Genomic DNA, 20,216 nt, shown 5'->3' on the forward strand with positions numbered 1-20,216 from the left:
ACTGGCACAGTGTCAGGAAAACTCATAACCCTGGTACCTTCTGCTGCATCTCTTCTGAGATTGCAAATGAGACCTGAACACTCTGATCACCTCGTATTCCCCCTAAAACAACTTACCGGGATAAACCTAGATGCCTCAAACTAAACCAAGTACTTCCTAGAATCTGTTGGACATGCATTTATCTTGGATGTAAAATTTACCCTTAAATATAAAAGCATTCAAATTTATCATTTTTTTTTTTTAAATTGAAACACTGCAACGCTTCTGTATGTTTGGCATCCTGTAAGCACATTCAACTAATTCAGGTACAAATTAGGTAGTTCCCCTTGTTTATTGCTTTTCCCTTTGCTGTTTAGGTCATGCATATGGCAAACACACCGGTCCCAAAGGCAGGCATGTCAACTTGTTACCCTCAGCTGCTTTTCTTTGCAACTTAAATACTATTTAGTTTCACTAGACTTCACCAACTTTGCATAAAGCTGTAACAATCTGTTGTGAAACACTTGAGGAATTCAACATCAATCAAAGATAGCCCAGCTTAAAGTGCTTTAATTGAATTTTATAGAAGTAACAGAACATGTATTTCATTTGGTAATGCTGATTTGTACTTTAAAATAGACACAAACTTTCTGTTCATAGAATTATTGCACCGTGTGCAGTTTGCTCAGTACAGAACAGCATATAGCTACAGTCATTTATACAACTAACCTAGTCCGTTTAAGATGACTTTTGCAAATCAGGTTAAGAATCCCGTTAAGACACCTGAACGTGTCTGGAAGTTCTGACTTGTGCAACCAACGACTTCAGCTGCAGCGTTTCTCAGAGAGATGCTTCGCCCCTGCCTGGCTGCCCAACCGCCCAGGGGTGCGGTGTTCCCCCCCTGACTCTGCCCGACAGTGGCACCCAGCGGCCAAATGTTATCACGAACCCTTTGGTAAGCGGCTGCTGCCAAGTTCCCAGCCGCTGGATTTCCTATATACACAGCTAGAGTCAGTTTAAGACTACTGAGGTTCAAAATGCTACTCACTGTTGAAACTGTCTAGAAAGCCTGAGGCTGCCACCGCTGGTGAAGGCTAGGCAAAGCTCAGAAAAATGCACAGCACCTGAAAAGCTGCACAGGAGGCAGCAAGGCACGTGCAGACAAGAGACCAGGTTACTGTTGGGTTAAACACATCGGCAAAATCGTTCTTTTCAGAAAGGAGTATGCCACCTCAGGCAACAAGGTACTTTATATGTCCTTTTCTAAATAGCTACAGACTGTGAGAGGATTCCTGGGCAAGATAAGATTATCTTGCCCTCGATGATGCAGCTCTACTAGTACTGAAGCCAATTTGGAAGAGTGCGATACAGCACATTAGGCAAGGAGTCTACACTTGATGCCGTTTCCCCAGAACCAAAAGCAGTAGTAGGGCTAACAAAGCCCCCAGACATTAAAAGGCAATCAGGAATCTCCATACTAAATTATTTTTCATCAGTAGCCAGAAAAGGATGATGCTTCAGATTTTGGGCATTAACTGAACACACACATGTAGAGGTGAGCCCAAACACAGGATCCAGGACCAAACTCTGAAAGGTTTCATTTAACATTCTTCCCTCTTACACAGAGAGACTGTTTTGAGGTGACTCGTATTTATAGCCTCTGTAAGTAAGTACAGAGAGGTCAAATGTCAGGACAGCATGTCAGAGATAAAGGAGAAGATAGGAAAAGCAAGCTATGACGTGCAGAGAAGACAGCATGAATAGAACAAACGCTTCACTAAACCAAGGCTGAACTGAAAGAACTGCCAGAAAAGTCTGTGAACCTAAATTTTAGGAAATTTAAACACCCCCATATCGTAGCATAAGGGATTGCGAGAGGGGGATTAAACAGACATTGGAATCAGATTGATTAAGATGAGACAAATTAAATTGGCTTCTGAGTCTTAGCCATTCCCTTACCATGAACTGCTCTGGTTTCTAAAAAAAACTATTACTTCTAACAAAGATAGAAAATATTCAGCATTACAGTAGTTTAGCTCCTTGAAAAAATTTAATAAGACAAATGCCTTAATAATACAGGGAAATTGTACATCATAGATTACATGTTTATAAGTGAACTGAATTAGTCTTTCCGTAATTGGACAGTTTCCTCTTTGATTCCATCCTTTGTGACAATGCAAATCTTAAGTGCATCCCCAGTGTACACATCTCTCTCAGCAGCAGAAATAAAGACATCTTTAACCAGCTGCAAAGCCTTTTCCAGGGTCAGAGGTACATGTTCCACATTTTGCATGTTCTTGAAGCCAATCTAAGAAAAGACGAAAATGCATTTTAAAGGAAGTACGATCCATCTAGCAGGAAAGCTGTTTGAGTCTCTGCACTAGAATAAGCGGATTTAGACAACTTGAAGAAATGGCTGGTCTGTTTTAGAAACCCAAAGCTGAAAAAAATATTCCTCCACACAGTTTACAGCTGCATGATCAGATCTCTGCCAATGCCAACACTCTTACAAAAGTAACTGGAAGCAGATCCAGCATTCAGCCAGCACGGCTCCTCCTGCTCACTCAGCACACACAAGATCACAATGAACATTCAGATCGAAGCTGATCTAATTCTTCAGAAACTTCTCACTGGGTTAGCAGTGTCAGAACTGCACATGTGCCTTTTCTCTAGCCATTTGTAGTTAGGAACATTTCTTAAAAGCAAATATACCTCAATATACATAGAATTCAAAAATAACAGGCTGGTGGAGCATAACCTGTCCTATTAAATGGTACATTTTAGCTGATAAACTTAAGTGTCCACTTAAGCATCAGAACAGGAAAAGGAGGGGAAGAGTCACTTTGCCTCAAACTCATAAGCCACAAAAAGCTACTTATGGCAACTTTGTTTCTGTAGAAGGTATTTTATTTTCTTCAGTTAATAAAATTCAAAACTAAGTCAAAGCGGAGAACCTGGAGTTGCTTAGGAATAGAATCTTTTTCTTTTTTCCATTCTCAGCTAATGAGAACTAAGAGCGCTTATTGCCGTTTTTTTAAGCACAAAAGTTGTGCTGACATCAGGCTCAACTGATGAAATACCAACACCAGTGTCAGAGAACGAGTAAAACATGCTTTGGTATTTCTTTTATTTCAACAATTAACAGCTTCAATTAAATACGAAAATACTCTTCAAGTATTTTTAGACAGATTTAACTGAGTAAGTTTCCAGCAGTTTTATGTAAGAACATTCTTAGAAAATGTTGTCCAAGTTGTACAAAACTTAAAGACTTTTAAACAACTATATGTTAACTGATAAAATGTATTACATACACCTACTAATTCTATCTTCTTAATTTAGCATTATTTCATGCTAAGTAACAGGCATATTTATGTCATCAGTTAGGAAAAAAAAAAAGGAAAATCAAACAGCTTCTATGGGAAACATAATTCCCCAATTAAAACATTTACCTGTATTTTACACAGGCAGTCCACTGTTTGTATCGTATTAAAAACCTGAACATATTCTAGAGCAAAACTTTGATTTCTCCTGAGAAGGTAAAGCCACACAATTTATAAAGGTATGGATTAACAGTCCTACCTGTAATAAATTTAAAACTTCTCTCAAAAGTAATATTCCCCAGAAGTAAAGGTACATTAATTTGAACATCACAAATGTTTACTGAGATAATAAGGAGAAAAAATTGAAAAAAGAACAAACTATTTTACCTGGTTATCAAGCAAGGGTTGCAGCATGGCACTTGCTGATCCACCTGCTTTGAAAGAATCTCTCTGGTATGAGCCCACTGGATCAAAGCTATATACTGCTCCCTTCCCTGAAAAAAGGAAAAAAAAAAAAAAAAAAGTATGTAATCACAATCCAGAAGGCTTCTCAATACTGATAAGCATTTATATCAAAAACTAGCTCTCTCCATAAACAGTCTTCGGAGTACCCAGCAAGCCTTTACCAAGTAACACTGCAGTGTGTTCAGACGATGCTTTGTACAGTAGGCCCATTATGGTTGTGACCTGGTACTAGATGCAAGGTTATTTCCAACACTGAAGCTATAATCACGCTCTAATGGATATTTTCTACAGTACTTATCACAGAAAAAAGTGCTGATGCAGAATAATCAAAGCAGGAGAGTGCGCTAGAGCGCAGTGCTGCACAAAGAGCTCTGCTGGTTCTAAAGCCAGCACAAAGAGGCCGTTTAGCCACTGTTTTGAATGATACAGTTTGTGAATTACCTCCAGAGAGAGTGCTTGGATGCCTCTGCATCGCCTCCCCAGAACCAGGGACAATGCTCTGGTCTCTTACGCACTTCACTCTGGAGGCAGGCCAGGCTTGCGCCAGCATCAGAGATGCAGACGCGCTGTAGCTCTGAAGCATCGGGGCTCGACAAAGACGTGCTAGTCAAAACGCAGCACCTGGCCAAGCTCAGCCAGGCTGGGCCTGGTGTGATGAACTGGCCAGTGCACTTGGCAGCACGGCACAGGTCGCTGAACAGCCCTGAGAAAGCTAGCAGAGATCCAGAAAGTAACACTCCATCAAAACAAATGAATCATGCTGGCCTCAAATGAAGCCCATGCACACAAACCTGCACTCTGATTCTTACCAACTGCTACAGAACCCTCACGATCCGAGGCCTACCATTCCACAGGGCCGACTAGTCCCTTTTCAGACTCCATGCACCATAGACATGTCTTAGTAAGACTGGGAAAAGCAGTATAACTTAACGGTAACAACAAATTGTGGGGAATGACTGAAATTATCCAAACAAGACCACCTCTGAGCTCCTGCCCAAAGCCAAAGAACACAGTATTTTAGCAACTCAACCAAATCATTGGACAAGAGCCCCGCAAGCCCTGGAAGGGCTGTATGTTAAACTACAGCTTCCATGTAGAAGTCATGATTTTTGGTAAGAGTTTAGTTAACATTTAAAAATATCTTTGTAGAAACCTGTCTCCGGAGTAAGTCTTCATATTTAATAACCTCTACCACATTCAAAGGCCTGACTAAAATATATACAATTTTACTGCTAACATCTCCTTTAAAGACACTGTCTAGAGTGAAGTGTGAGAGGTAAGCAATGGTAGCAGATTTCACTTATAATCAAATAATTATAAGATAGCTTTTAGACTTCCAGACCTTCAGAAATGGAAGATCAAGTTAGTAGTGGAAAGTAGGAAACAACTCAGATGCATAAAAGGCATCTGACCTGTGTAGGTACTGCAATGCCTGAAGGCAGGTGTTAGGAATAGGAACACAAACTTTGTTATTCCATTGGTACACCTGAGATGTAAAAGGATAGCTATTCACCCACAGAAATTTAGCCGCCTCTTTTTTTTTTTTTCTGGTTCAAGCCTTACCTTCTTCATCAAGTCCACCAATTATGTTGTAGACATAGTAAGGAAAGAAACGTCGAGAATACAGAATTGTAGACAGCATTGCTGCAATAGCCCCAGTCGTCATGGTCTTGTTATTGGAATGCTTGTACATCTGCAAGTGGTACAGCATGTCCAAGAAGAAAGTCAAACACTAAGTTTTACATTCAATCAGAATTACATTCTCTGTTACTTCACTACAGAGGACTCTGATGCTAAGCAAGATTATTAACGAGCGCGGTAACTGAAAACACACCGGTCTAAAAGTAAAGCCTTCTTACACATCAAAAATTAACATTTCTCCAAATTTTTGCAACCAATAGATGTTGTCTCATTAACACTATCCTCTCCAGCTCTTCCATTCTTTAAATTTGTGATGTTACACTTAAGAACACAGCATCAATTTCTCCCTGCCTGATCTTTCACTAGCAATACAATTAGGATACAAACACTTGAAGAAAAGCAGCAAAAATTATATTAAAAACATATCATATTATTGGTCTCACACATGATACTAAGAAGATAAGTTTCTAAATATAATAAGAGAGTTAGCTACCTTTAATCTTGCTTCAATAATTTTAGTAAGGGTAAGGCAGTCACCATGGAAACCACTGCATCCAATGACTGTTTGTTCTGTTCTGTAAAACAGAAAATTTTTTTGTGATTTTAGATTTCGTATAAACTATACCACTTTCTTACACAATAGATTATTATGAAAACACCAAATGTATTTTCATTTTCTTTAATGCTATCAAAACCAGTTACCTCAAACATAGTAACATACTTTGTGGACAAAAGGCAACTGCAACCTACATCTTGGAGAAGACTCATTAAGTGCAGGACCACACAGATGTCTGTCTTCAATTCACTGACTTCCACAGCAAAACTGACAAAAAATGTTCTTAATTTTTTCATGCACCCCTAACTAGCTATTACCACGCAAGTCGTGCTAGAGGATCTGTTTTGAGGTGGTGAGCCTGTTGCATCATATCACTCAGCCCAGTTTTACTCCATCCAACCAGAAGACCGCATTAAGATTGTATGATGGTTATGCAACATTCATGCTGTAGGTGGTTTCTGCATCAGCACAACAAAAGTTGTTACCCATTGCAGGGGCATTGCAGAAGGTTAGCTCTTTGCTCAGTTTCAAAACATTTCATGAACACTAACTATAAGAACGCACTTCTGAAATTTAAATTCTGGTAAAATGGTGAGAGTCTACCAACAGTCTATCACAAAGCAGTCACACAGAAAACAGTTTAAACTGAAATCTTCTCTCAGCCTGTCACTAGAATTACACAAAGCCATGATGTGCAGTATGCTGATTGTACCACAGTAATTTCCATTTGAATGGTATCAGAGCATCAAAGAGCAGTAAGGAGTTAGCCAGGAGAAATGCAAGTTCATATGATCTTGCGTCACCAATAAAAAACAAAACAAAACAAACTGTTTACATAGCTGATGGCAGCTTACTAGGTAAGCACCTGCTACAGTCAAAATTACTGTAAACAGTATGTATTTTTAAACCAAGGGGATGATATCTAAGTGAGTCAAGATAAGCACAAAATGAGCAGAAGTTCAATAAGGGAGCTACTGAGAGGTTTACCACTCCTAAAACAAACACCTCATTGAAGTGCCAATTGGTTGACTAGAGAGACAGTAAAACTGGCAGCAGCAGGCACACTTGTGTACTAACACCCAAGTTACAACAGGATTGATTAAGTTTTGCTACAGTTAAGACAAAAGTTCTTACAATTATCCAGCCAAAAAAACAACTAGCTTACAGTAAGCCTTGTCTCATGCTAAAAATGTTCTGTAATCAGCTAATTTCAACAGCATGCAACAAGAAATCTGGCTGTATTTACATCATCACATCACATCTTGCATTACAGCAAGAGTCGCCATGACTTCAAAATAAATTTTGTTACTATCCGTTTTTTTCTGAGAATTCTGCTTAAAGAAAGCGATAGATCATTCCAGGCAGGTGACGTGCTCAGCAATACAAAAGATCTTTCATCCGTTTTAATTCTTACGAGACATGGACTTACAGTTTGTAGCATTTTGGACTGTTCCGGCAGTGAATTGCATAGCCTTCACTCAGTCGTGTGTCAGAAGCAACAATGGAAAAGTCTTCTCCGGCAATCGCCAACACAGTCCTTAAAGAAGAATATTCACATAATCATTACTTTTAACACAAATATTTTCTCAGGCAACTGAGGAACAGACAAGATAGTTCTATATCCAGACTCACGCTTTGTCAAGCATCTTATATTCCTTGTTATGTTTCCAACTATGCATATCCCTACGTGTGACTCAAGGCTGAAAGAACATACTAGACACACTGAAGAAAATATATGCAAACAATTCTCTACTTTGACTAAAAACTGTAGCGACTTAGTAAAAGAGTTTCTATATAACCCAATAACCAGACTCAGTGGACTAGTAATTTTAGATGCCTGCTAATGAAAAATTCACCCTTCTAAAAGTTTGGTTTTCCAAGCAAAAACACTCCAGCCAAGTACTAGGCATCATTATCGTTATACTTAAATTATCATCACTTTTCAAACCTGATGTTATCCTATTTGATTTAATTCCCAATAACTAGTGTTGTGATTGCCACATGTGTGCTACCATTAAGTAACAAGCAGATGTACTTTAAAAATCAGTTGGGCATTATTAAAAAAAAAATCTAAATAACACTATCCTGGCCATATTCTGTCACCAACTCAGAGCAAGTGTCTCTAAAACATCACCTTCCTTTAACGGTTACGACAAGGTAGCTTTCAACCCAGTTACAGGTTTAAAAGCTGGTAACACGACCATTACACAGTTTTCCTGAGCCACTATAAAGAAACAACTCTGCGGGAAACAGAAGCGGCTTATTTTGACCCGTAAAAGTTCAGGGAGCCCGAGCGTGCCAAAAGCCACGCGGACACGCAAGAACACCCTGACGAGCTGCAAAGACCCTCGGAAAGCTCATCCCGGGGCAAGGCCGAGCCCATCTCTCCCCCGTGCTGCCACCCTTTCTCTACAAAGGAGGGCCTCGCAAGGGGGAACAGAGTGCCGGGGGGGAGGCGAGAGTAAGAGGAGGAAGACCCAACTCAACCCGACCCCACCGCCGCTCTCCTCAGGGCCTCCTCCCCCAGTAAGAGGGTGCCTCAGCTCGCCCCACACCCTGCCGCGACTCCTCACCCTCCGTTAAAGGTGTAGGGCGAGAAGCGGTGCTGCAGAGGCGCGCCGAGTTCATCGCCCATCTCAGGCCCGGAGCCCGCGTAACCAGCGGTGGACAACATCCCGGCGACCCGGTCGGCTGCTGTCTCACGGCAAAATGGCGGCACCGGAGCCGGAAGCGGCGGCCCACCGCTCTAGGAAAGCGGCGGTCCCTCCTCTCGTCTGCCCCGGAGGACGCGCGGGCGGAGGCGGAGGGGCTGCTGCCGCCCCTGCCTCCCGAGTGAGCGCCCGGCCGCGGGAAGCGGGCAGGGTGACCGCCGCCAAGGTGAGGCGATCCAAGAGCCCCGTGCGCTGGGGCAGGTGGGGAGCGGGGTGCCCACTGCTCTGGGGAAGGGGGGGGGGGGTGGGGAGCGCCCTGACAGCCACTGTGGAGAATAAGGGTCGGGAAACACCCGAGGGCCTTGAGGTGGGTCGTGGGGTGTGTGACACGAGTGGGAACAAGCAGGAAAGGCGGCGGGGGTGGAGGGGGGTGGGCGGGCGTGTGGCCGCGTCCCCCTGAGCGCTGCTGATTTCCGGATGAAAGACTTCACAACTAAGGGTTGTAAAGCAGGTATGTTTATTCGGCGCCGGGCACGTGGGCGATCGCTCCGCCACAACAAGCGTGATCGCCCCCCTGCCGCGCTAGCCTTGCTTATATGTTACAAAGTGTTGCATATTCATGAGACGCCTATACATATTCATAATCTATCCCCGCCTGCTCTCCCTGCTTATTATAATTAGGTCTCCTCCTCCTTGCGGCTGCGCAGTGAGTTCCTTTGGTCCTGGGCAGGGGTCGTGGAGAGCTGGGCAGTGGTCATGGGAGGAAGTATCTCCTCTACCTCACTGCCGAACTTTTCATCCTGAATTACTGCGCAGTCTCTGTCGCCTCCTGGACCCGGGCCAAACCACAGAGCTAGTTTGTGCTGGTTGTGAGGTGATCTTTTGCTAATACACACTTATTTAAGGAAAGAAAGGGGGGGGGGGGGCTTTGTCTTGAACAGGAAATAGAGGTAGAGCAATACAAACAATGTATCTTGTCTCGTGCAAGCATAACACCAAATTTGGTTAATATCCCATTTCACTGCTGCCGAAGCCCTTGCGGGAGCCGCGCACAGAACCGCGGCGGGGCGGCGAGTCGCACACCTATAAAGCGCGGCACAACCCCCTAGCGCCGGGAGCCGCCACCGAGCGCTGCCGTGGAACAGCAGCCCCGCCTCACCGTCGGCTCTCACTGATAGATGGCGGCGGGGGAGGTGGAGCGGTCGCGGGGCGGAAGTGACGCGCTCAGAACGCGCCGGCGGGGCGCAGCTCGGCTCCCGCGGGCGCTGCGCGGCGGGAGCGGCAGCGGCAGGTACCGGGCTCGCCCCCTCCAAGCACCCACACCCCCCCCGCCCCGCCCCTCCTGGGGCCCGCCGCACGTCCCGCGGGAGGGGACGACGGGTGCTCAGCGCCGATGGGGCCGCGATGGCGCGGGCCGGGCCTGGAGGGCGGGGGCGGTGCGCGGGGCCGAGCTCGCTCCGCACCGCCGGGCCGGGCCGCGGGGGGCGGCGGCCGCCGCCCGCCCTCCCCCCACCCCGCCCCATCCTCCTTCCTCTTCGCGGGTCCCGGGGGCGATTGCAGCGGTCACCGCCTTCCGCGTGGGCGGGAGGGGGCGCCGCTGGGGCCGGTCTGCGGGCGCGGGGTGGGGGGGGGGCCTCTGCCCTAGCGCTGCCGTGTGTTAGGGGAGAAATGCTGAAAGGGGGCTCGGATCGGGGCCTTCTCCGGGGCGTCCCCTGCCTCCTGGCTCTGGTCCCCTGAGAAAAAAGTTCCCCGGCGTTTGCGGAGGGGATGCAAGCAAGGAACGAGCCACTGTTAGGTGGTTACAAGATGGAGCTCTGCGTAAGTGGTGTCCTCACCGCGGGTTCTGGCCTGCCTCGGGGAATCGAGGCTTCTTACTAAGCAGCTGGGCTGTCGAGGGGTTGATTTGATTTCTACTATGGTCATGTTTAGGCTTCGAAATTACCCCCCCCCCTCTGTCTTCAGGTTGTAACACCTTTGTGCTCTGGTTGATAACTTTGTTGAGGATAAAGATAATACCAGCTTACGGTCGCGGGGGGAAAAAGTATGCCTTTTCAGCTGCAGTATAAATATTAATGTAATTCTGAACACTAGTACCTTAAAAAAAAAAAAAAGGCTGAATAGGTTTTCTTCAGATTTTGAGGTAGTCTGCTTCTGGCCTTAAAATGACCTTCAGTATTTCTGGGCAATAGGTATCTAGTTAAGAAAACTATAAATTCATGGAAAAATATTTGATATCAAGGTATAACATTTAAATTTTCCACTCGTGGTGTTTATTTTCATAACAACAACACAGAGGTATAGTTCAACACAACAACAGAGGTATAGTTAAAAAAAATGTAATCATGCATACAGTTCACTTGTGTACCTGAAATTGGCTTTCATGTGGTTTTTTTTGTTTTGTTTTGTTTGTTTGTTTGTTTGTTTTTTTGTCTTATAAAGCACATATCAGTTGTTTGAAAACTGTTAGTGTTTTATATTATGGAAGTGGATGGAAGAGGGTTTCCTAGTTTTGATTTGATCAGTGATGCTTTTCCCATAGAAGAAAAAATATTTTTGGAAGCCCAAGCCTTAAAATTGCCAGGAAAAGACTTACAAGCAATGTGTCGGTAAGCTTGTTGGTTAGTAGTCAGGGGAATTAAATTCTAAAAATATCAGTGCTTTTCCAGCTAAAGCAGAGCTTGGAGTAGAATGAGCATTAACGGTTTGTGTGGGAGGATTCAGTTAGACAGAGGCCTGCTTATTTGAGTCAGGTTACCTGCCAGGGCCTGAAGCAGAAGTGTGCTCCAAAGTTTCTAGAGTGTGCCTGAAAAAGGTTATTTTTATGGATTGTGCACATATGTGTGACTGTTCTTGCATGTATTTGTATGTGGGTGTCTGTTATCTAACTCAGCAGCTGATAGGTTTGCTTTTGGTTTTGTGTTTAGACGTTGTTCTCAAGATACTACTTTTTCTCTTTTCAGGCTTTGATTAGTATTTTAGACTTATAACACACATTTCTCTGGAGCTGATGTTTTCCTAACACTTTCAGCTTGGCTTAAAAAGCTAAATTGCTGGAATGTTTTAAAGGGTTAAAAACTCACTAGGATTTGAAGTTAATTTAAATTAATCGAAGGAATTACTTCTGGCCTCACCAAAGAAATAACTGGAATCATGGATCAGAACAACAGCTTGCCGCCCTATGCTCAAGGCCTAGCCTCCCCTCAGGTAAAAACAAATTATTTAATATGCAATTATGATCTGATTTTTTTGTGTGTGAAAGTGCTTTCCGTTTCCTGCATGTAACTTCAGGTTTTTTGTTTGCAGATCTGAAAAATTCTGCGCAGTATCGAATAATACTAGTATAAAACAGAATTTTAAAACTGTCAATTTGTATATCCAGAGGTGTAAAAAACATGAAGATATGTGGGGGTCCTGTAAATTGAAACATGACTGATGAGCTAGAAATACTAATTTAATTTTGGTGGCTGCCCTTTATCACACATAATGGACTGTTGCTGTGCTATGAATGCATTTGATACGATGGACACAGTCATTGTTCAGACAGTTGCAAGTTAAATTGTGGGTCAAAGTTGAGACACACTTGCAAGGTAGCATGAAAAGCATGTCAGCATCACTGACTGGAGATGAACAATGCTGGAACTGACAGATCCCTAGAGGTAATATTTCACCCTGTAGAAGAGCTGCATTTTCAAGGGCACTCTGTTTTTAGCAAGTTGCTACTATACGCCTCAGGTTTGATATGATCAACCTACGTTGTTTTATTTTTAGACTCCTCTTGAAAACAAAACGGAGTCAACAGGATCGCTGGTTTCTGTTTCATGCTTTCTTCTGCAGGGTGCAATGACTCCAGGAATTCCCATTTTTAGCCCAATGATGCCATATGGCACAGGACTGACACCCCAGCCTGTCCAGAGCACCAACAGTCTGTCCATCCTAGAGGAGCAGCAGCGGCAGCAGCAGCAGCAGCAAGCAGCACAGCAATCTACATCACAGCAAGCAACACAGGGAACATCTGGTCAAACTCCCCAGCTCTTCCACTCACAGACTCTGACCACAGCCCCTTTACCAGGAACCACACCTCTGTACCCCTCTCCAATGACTCCAATGACTCCCATAACTCCTGCAACACCGGCGTCCGAGAGCTCTGGGATAGTGCCGCAGCTACAGTGAGTGTCCGGTGTATTAGTGCAGCATGTCCTTTCTCAGACAACCCTTTAAAGGCTTAGGACCAAAGCCACATCAGGAATTGGGTACTGCCTTTTGATGGGAAGGAAGGTCCTGAGAATTTATGGGTCTCCTCTAGCAATATGAGTAATTTTTGCTGTTATTTTTAGCTTAGTTTCATTACTAAACTGCTTAGTAATATAAACAGTTTCTCAGCGATTTGTCAACTATACATCTTTTAAGCATACCGGTGGAGGATGTTACATATGACTTCATTTAGCACCTTCGTAACCTGGAGACATATTCTCATTTGTAATTTACTGGATACTTGTGACCTCTTCACAGAAAAGCAAATAATAGCTCCGCTTTGCAAATAGCTCCACTTTACTGTACGTAGTTCCTGTATTCTGCTTTAATATTTCACTAATAAAGTTCTGTCACAGCTGAGGGAATTAGAAGGGTAGAGAAGAAGAAATTGGTTGCTAATCTAGGAGCTAGAGCTGAGTTGTACTTAATATTCCATGTTCCCTTTTCTAGTTCATGGCTACAGCTGAGTTTGTAATAAGGGGAAAAATCCCTAGAATGAGTTCTAGGTTTAGGTATCAAAATATTTTCACAACACTCGAGTTTTAAAGAGACTTTTACAGCAATTTACAGATGGCCCAAAGAGAAATGATTGATAATGTGACTTTTTCACTGAAAGAGTAGTTCCTCATATTTCTTTTTTTTTCCTGTTGAGGACCTTTAGATTTCAGGGGTTTCCCAGAAAACAAGCCTCCAAGGAAATTTTGCACCTAGGAACTTCTCTTGAAGTTTCTAGAGACCTGCAATCCTGTCACCGGGCAATGAGTTTACTTCCTGGGTCATTCCCACTTAGTTCTGCACCTCTTCTTCCTCCCTGTAGGCCATACCAAGGAAGATTTCAGATGGTACTATTGCTGTTTCATTTTCTCCTGTTTCCAGCAGCTTCCCTGATTGTGATGGGGGCTCTTAGCATCAAGAATTTTTCCTGCCTAACTGAAATAGAGATTCTTCTCATGAGACACTTTTCATAATAGCTGGCAGATAAGGAGTCATCAGCAATCATGCCTTAGGAGCTACTGCCCTACAGAATGATGCTGCTGAGCCAAATCACTGCTCATTGCTCCTGTTGGTAGGAATGTTGTCATTCAAACTGACTTGGAGAAACAAATTTAAAAAAAAAAAAATAAAAGTAATCAAGATTGGTTAACAGTGAGGAAGACACGCGAATTCTTTATTGTCTTTTTAATGTATTTCTCTGAACTGTCTTCAGGAATATTGTGTCCACCGTGAATCTTGGTTGCAAACTTGACCTAAAAACTATTGCGCTTCGTGCCCGAAATGCTGAATATAATCCCAAGGTAAGAGAAAAGTGTTAGAGTTCATCCCATAACAGTTATGTCAAAGGCACAGGTTGTGGGCATAGTTTGCTGTAACAGGTTGAAAAACCTTCTTGCTAGAGATGCAGTTTTATACTGTAGTTAAAAAATAAATCTTTAATAAACCTAGAACATTCTGTCAAATTAGTGAAAAGCATTTTTATACTGATGTAGTTGTGTTTAACACGAGGTTGTAATTTGCTAGATTTAGAAAGAACACAGCACATTTAGGAAGAACCTAACCAACTGTGTAATCCACTGGCCAAGTATTTTGTTGTAGAACAGGTCTCTGCTACTACTCATATGGGCATGTTTCTAGTGCACAGAAAGTTTCTTTTTCATATTACTGTGAAACGTCTGATGATGAAGTCTTGTTCCCTGTCTCCCAACAAGGAGGAAGGAAGGAAGAATTCAACTTCAGGGCTCCTGCCGGAGCCACAGTTGTTCTGTATATCCTGTAGCTTCCTCCACCTGGTTGCTGCCCTGGAATTCTTGTGGTTGCAGTGCAGTCACTCATTTTTTACAGTCTTGCTTCCCCTCTGAGCTCTGTTCCTTCATGTTGTCCCCCAGCACTCCTGCCATCTCCTTGCTCCCAATGACTAGGTTTGGTGGAAAAGCAAAATGAAATTGATGGTTTTTTTGCATGTTGACTTCTAAATTGGCTGCTGCTTCTGTATAGCAGTCTGTTAAACCATGGGGGATTTTTTTAGCTTGGGGAAACTTTCAGCAACAGCAGAGGACCTGGAGCGTTGAATCAGGAAAATTATGTCACTTCATTTTTCTTTTGGGTGGCTCCTCTTGGAAATGTTATCTTTTCAACCACGGTAGTTGGACACTGTTTCTAATAAAAGTTTAGATGTTGTGTAGTTCAATTGACTTGCCCTGGGAAGGTTTTTTTGTTTTGGTTTGTTTTTTTTTGTTTTTTTTTTTTTTTTTAAGTATTTGAGATTTTGCTGCTGTTTACCTGAACTCTGCTCTCAAAGATTAAAGCACACATGCAGGCATTTGTGATAAATAGCTGTTACTGTATGTTTATGTCAGTGATGCTGTTACATAATTATATGTGAGTAAGGTAGTGCAGCAAAAGTCTGAGCATGCCATGGTAACTCTTAAGGTAGGGGTAGGTGGCTGTGTAAAACTTGTAGGCTAGAATGATCAATACGAAATGCTGTTTTCCACAGCAGAGAGAGTTATGTAACACACTCCTGACTTTTAGTCAGTACATTCATCTATCAAAGAAGTTGATTGCCTGTATTATTTAAGCCATATTTTGACAAATGTGCTGTTAGGTAACCCACGCTACCGCCTTGGTTATGTCAGCAGAACAGTTTATGGGACTGCATGGTGAGCTGGTCCAAGTTAAATATAACAGGCAAACAGGGGTTTGTGTGTATGCCCATGCCCACAGCAGTTTCCAGTATCTCTTGCTTCAGAGAGTTTAAGAATATTTGGAAATGCAGGAAGAGATGTTACAGTACTTGAAATAAAAATCTAGAGCTAACTGGGTGGCTGTGTTCTGCTGTGGTAGTTGCAGTGGCTTCTGTTTACGCAGAACTTTGATCTCCAGCTGTTCTGGTTTGCTGGTATTCTAACACTGATTTTTTTTTTTTTTTTTTTAAGACACAGAAACAAAACATCATAAAATATTTGCAGATAGATAGTCTTCCGTCCTCCTTATAACAGATAAAATTTCAAGACATGGAGGAAATTGATTTTTTATTTAAGATTGTCTCTATTGCTCTGCTGCAAATATTAGCATAATTTATATGTTGCATATACAGTAATGAGAAGCATAGTAAATTAGGAACGCAATGGTAGAAATGCTTCCTGTCTGGCACTAGCTCTCAGCGTGTGTTTGAAGCTACTTATGATTTAAGCATTTCAAGTAAATCTTGAGTGATCCATGTTTGAATTTAATATTTCTTTGCAATAGTATTACTTCCTAGTTAGATTATGCAAATTTGATTTTAATGTAATGATTACAGCAGTGTCTCACTAAGTCTCAATGTTTACATTTCAGCGTTTTGCTGCTGTTATTATGAGAATAAGAGAACCACGTACTACTGCACTTATATTCAGCTCTGGAAAAATGGTGTGCACAGGGGCAAAAAGGTATGTTTAGGCATTACAAGCAAACTAATTCAGGCTGTTTGTATTCCCTACAAAAGGGGAAATTGTAGTTCTGTTTTTGAAGTTCTTTAACACAGTCTGATGAACTGGCTTGCAGAGGTTGTTAAATTAACTTTTGGCTTTGCAGTTATATTTTTTTTCCTAATAGTTTAAAAATTTCAATGACTACACACTGGAACTGCTTAAACTGTAGGGGTGGTGGTAGAGGAAGTGTGATTTTACATTTGAGTAGTTTCATTCATCAGAGGCCAAGAGCTCGAAGTCTCTGGTCCCTGTAGTCTGATGTGTTCTTAACATGTGCATTGAAGCATAAGAATTGAAAACTAAATATAAACCTAACTCCAGTAGGCAGAAGAGAAACTGCTCTGAAGAAGTCTGTTAGGCATCCAGAAGAAATAAGCTAATGAGCAGAGATTAATGAATAAAGCTGTGCAGGAGGAAATGCTTTCTCTGCCTGGTGACACTTGAAGATCCAGTTGCCTTATGCTGCACTAATAGAGACCAGATCCTCAGCTGTTGAGTTCTGCAACAGCGTGTAAGGCCGTGCAGCTGTGTTAGACCCAGGTTTGAATGCCTGGGCTGAATCAAGCAGAGGATTTGGGCAGTTTACAGATTTTTATAGAAAGACGCATTTTCTAGCAGTAGTAGTTCAAAGTTTTTTCTATACTGAAAATTTAAGAATGTGAAATACATGGATTTATAATTTACTATTTTCTGGCTCATGAACAGTGAGTACACCATTAGTGGTGTTCAGGATCCTAGTACCGAAATTAGTGTGCGTATCAGTGCTAGTTGTCAATTTTGGACATAAGAATTTTTCATGTGACCTCCTCCTCCAACACACATCTTTTTCCCAGTTAAGTATTTGTGGTTTAATGCTATTTGCTTCAAGTAATACTTAACTGAAAAAATAATATGGATATCCTTTTCTCTCTTCAGTGAGGAGCAATCCAGACTGGCAGCAAGGAAGTATGCAAGGGTTGTTCAGAAACTGGGTTTTCCTGCAAAATTTTTGGATTTTAAAATTCAGAACATGGTGGGCAGCTGTGATGTGAAATTTCCCATCAGATTAGAAGGACTGGTACTCACACATCAGCAGTTCAGCAGGTAAAAAAAAGTCTTGCTTGTGTTTCATTCTTGCTAGCTTAGAGAGTGACATCTCTTTAGATTCTTCCCTAGCACCAGACGGAAACCTGCCCCTTTGTTCCCATCGCTGCTCTGCCTTGGGTGTAACTGAGGTTGCCCAGTATGAATTCATCCGAATGATCTGCCCTGCTACTCCCTGCAAGCTTCAGTGAAGTCTGCATCTGTTCTGCCCATTCCTGTGCTCTCCTGCAGGTGAAAGACTGGGACGTGTGTCTGCAAGCACATTTAAACACTGTCACTCCCTTCTCTTACAGCTACGAGCCAGAATTGTTTCCTGGCTTAATCTACAGAATGATCAAGCCAAGAATTGTTCTGCTTATTTTTGTTTCTGGAAAAGTGGTTTTAACTGGTAAGTGAAGACAGTATCCTACTCCAGTAGGTTAGATGTAGCCTGTATTGCAGAGAACACGCAATGGTACCGGAGGTATGTGAGCTGCTGGGTACTGTCCTTCAGAGATGACAGTGCTGCGAAAGGACAGCACAGTGTTCTGTGGATGAGAATGCACAGAGCAAACCCCGTGTTTGGCTAAGTCAGTATAAGCAGTGATTGTGAATCCTAGCCAGGTGCATGGACGCCCGCATGCAGGTGCCCCAGAAGCCGTAAGAACGCAGGTATGTTTCTGGCAAAATCTGGAAGCCTGTTTCTGGGTGCTGGCTATGTGTGACTGGGCAAACTGTTCTTTGACAGCTTGGCCGGCGGCTGCTGCCACTCTCCTTTGATACAGCAGCCAAAGAGGGAGAGGTACCCCAGCTCTAGCGTGGCCCTGCAGTATGGCAAGTGGCAGCCTCTGCAGCAGTCTCTGCTGCTAGGCCTTGCCCCCCCAGGGGTTCACCCTCCCAGAAAAAGCTCCAGCAGTTAGACGTTTCCTGTAGAAATGGGGCTGTGCTTTGTAGTTGGCTCTCCTGCGGGAATGAGGTAGAGGAAAATGCTGTTGGCAAGCGTATCATTAGCATCTTTGTACTTATGCAAGTTTTACCACTTCTCGGAATAAACAGTGAGGAGGCTGGTAACATGTGCTCTGTAGGAAATGTGTGTTTAAAAAAACCCAAAAAACACCAAAACCTAAAAATAGGATTTATGGAGACAGGGTTTTTTCTAGAGTTGCATTCAAATAAACATTCTGAAAGCTTAAATTAAGTATCTGGCAAAAGGTACAAACTAACTTAATTTCCTCTCTTTCTCTAGGTGCTAAAGTACGAGCAGAAATCTACGAAGCATTTGAAAACATCTATCCTATTTTAAAGGGATTCCGAAAGACAACGTAACAGTTTCTACATCTTTCAGAGAAATCGGGTATATTTTAAAAGGTATTGCGTATGGCACAGCAGTAACAATAAATGGACTTCCAGTGAAGCTGTAACACCAGGTCTTGGACTATTTCCCAGTCAGTGCCTACTTCCCTGATGCTCAAGGGGATCTGTATTCTTGATTATGTCTACTGAGTTACTGTGAGTTGCTTTACTGGGCTGTTCCTGGAGCAGTCCCTCCAAGTTTTATTTATATTTTAGCTTTCGAATAGTTTTAATGCCAGTTCTATTAATAGAAAATCCGTAAGTTGGTTTAAAAAACAAATGCAACTGTGTCACTCAGTGTATAAACCACTTAAATGGCCATGTATATATGTTTTAACTTCCTTCCATATGACCATAGTTTTTATAATTTTCAGAACTTAAGCTTTTAAATTTTTTCAATTTTAAATTTCTTTGGTGCCAGACACATTCCCTCTTTCCAGTATTAAGCAAGACACAATAAATTTATTAATGAAAGTGGCTCACTGTACATATATATATATATAATACATACCTTCTCTTTCCTCCTTCAGCTCCACATGTACAATAAACCCTGTTTGTACAGTTATGGGACCTGTCGTAATGAATTTTAAAACTACCCAGCTGGTAGAGTGAAATACATTGAAAACTTTTAAATTTAATCTGGATTTTTCAATAGCACATGCACTACTGTAAGTGACTTGTCATTTTGAGAGAATCGGAACAATGCTCTGGCTTGCTTACCAGCAGTTGCATCCTTGGCAACGTCTAGCTTGACTTTCTAGTACGCTAAAGCAAAAGCAATGACTGGTTAAAGAAGTGTGTGTTCAGGCATGTGTTGCCTTGTGTTCAACAGCTGGGATTTATGCAAGTCTTAAATAGTTACACCTGACTGAATTGGAACAAAAGATCCCTGCTTAGCTTCTAGAATGTCTTCAAATTACTACTTTTGTATTTTACCAACTATGACAGTCTCACTAGATTAGTGTTCCTGTAAAATGTCAAAGCCCTTATGATTACAGTCAGTTTGTACATAATCTTCCCGCTGAACTGTCCTTGAAGCGGAACGAGCTGAGAACTAAAAATAAACTTTTTTTTTCTCCAGTACATTTCCAGTGATAGTCACCTCCTTTCTATGACTTGCACATTCTTTCAAACAGCTTTTACCTAAAACTAACCCAAATGCAACCATGGTCTATTTACTAAGTTGGTGTGTCATTCCAGACAGAAGTTTTGGCTGTTTTTCTACTGCTCCCTTTGGAAATGCTGAGTGACCTTAATCCTTACTCTTCTCTATTCTCCCACAGAGGTGTACACTGGTGTTTCTCCACGCATTGTAGTAATTGGTTTCATGGCTCTTATCAGAAAGCTGCTGTTTAATAACACAGCTTTGCCAGGATCACTTCCAGAGACCCAGACACCACATCCCTTCAGTGCCTTCCGCTGTGAGCTAGCAAGCGTTCCTGAGTGCTGTTAAACACGCCTGCAGGACTGT

General features: G+C 42.5%; 2 protein-coding genes across 6 annotated transcripts; one reads left to right on the forward strand and one right to left on the reverse strand.

The window, feature by feature from the left end:
• Positions 1 to 2,010: 2,010 nt before the first annotated feature.
• PSMB1 (proteasome 20S subunit beta 1) lies at positions 2,011 to 8,742 on the reverse strand. The gene is made up of 6 exons (XM_032985198.2): positions 8,535 to 8,742; positions 7,391 to 7,498; positions 5,899 to 5,980; positions 5,328 to 5,457; positions 3,687 to 3,793; positions 2,011 to 2,287 (listed from the first exon to the last, which is right to left on the reverse strand). The coding sequence occupies exons 1-6, from the start codon at positions 8,633 to 8,635 to the stop codon at positions 2,102 to 2,104; spliced, it is 714 nt and encodes a 237-aa protein (XP_032841089.1). The 5' UTR covers positions 8,636 to 8,742; the 3' UTR covers positions 2,011 to 2,101.
• Positions 8,743 to 19,828, forward strand: LOC104367400 (TATA-box binding protein). 5 transcript variants are annotated; one of them, XM_032985195.2, is made up of 8 exons: positions 8,743 to 8,838; positions 11,573 to 11,816; positions 12,447 to 12,778; positions 14,071 to 14,158; positions 16,197 to 16,288; positions 17,246 to 17,413; positions 17,707 to 17,801; positions 18,639 to 19,828. In XM_032985195.2, the coding sequence occupies exons 2-8, from the start codon at positions 11,763 to 11,765 to the stop codon at positions 18,716 to 18,718; spliced, it is 909 nt and encodes a 302-aa protein (XP_032841086.2). In that variant the 5' UTR covers positions 8,743 to 8,838; positions 11,573 to 11,762; the 3' UTR covers positions 18,719 to 19,828. The 5 variants fall into 5 exon arrangements, with proteins under 5 accessions (XP_032841086.2, XP_042652071.1, XP_032841088.2 ...); XM_042796137.1 differs by lacking the exon at positions 8,743 to 8,838 and adding an exon at positions 8,946 to 8,979; XM_032985197.2 differs by lacking the exon at positions 8,743 to 8,838 and adding an exon at positions 9,416 to 9,486.
• Positions 19,829 to 20,216: the final 388 nt, after the last annotated feature.

The sequence above is a fragment of the Tyto alba genome, unplaced genomic scaffold (genome assembly GCF_018691265.1).
Source record: "Tyto alba isolate M040663 unplaced genomic scaffold, T.alba_DEE_v4.0 Super-Scaffold_22, whole genome shotgun sequence".
NCBI lineage: Eukaryota > Metazoa > Chordata > Aves > Strigiformes > Tytonidae > Tyto > Tyto alba.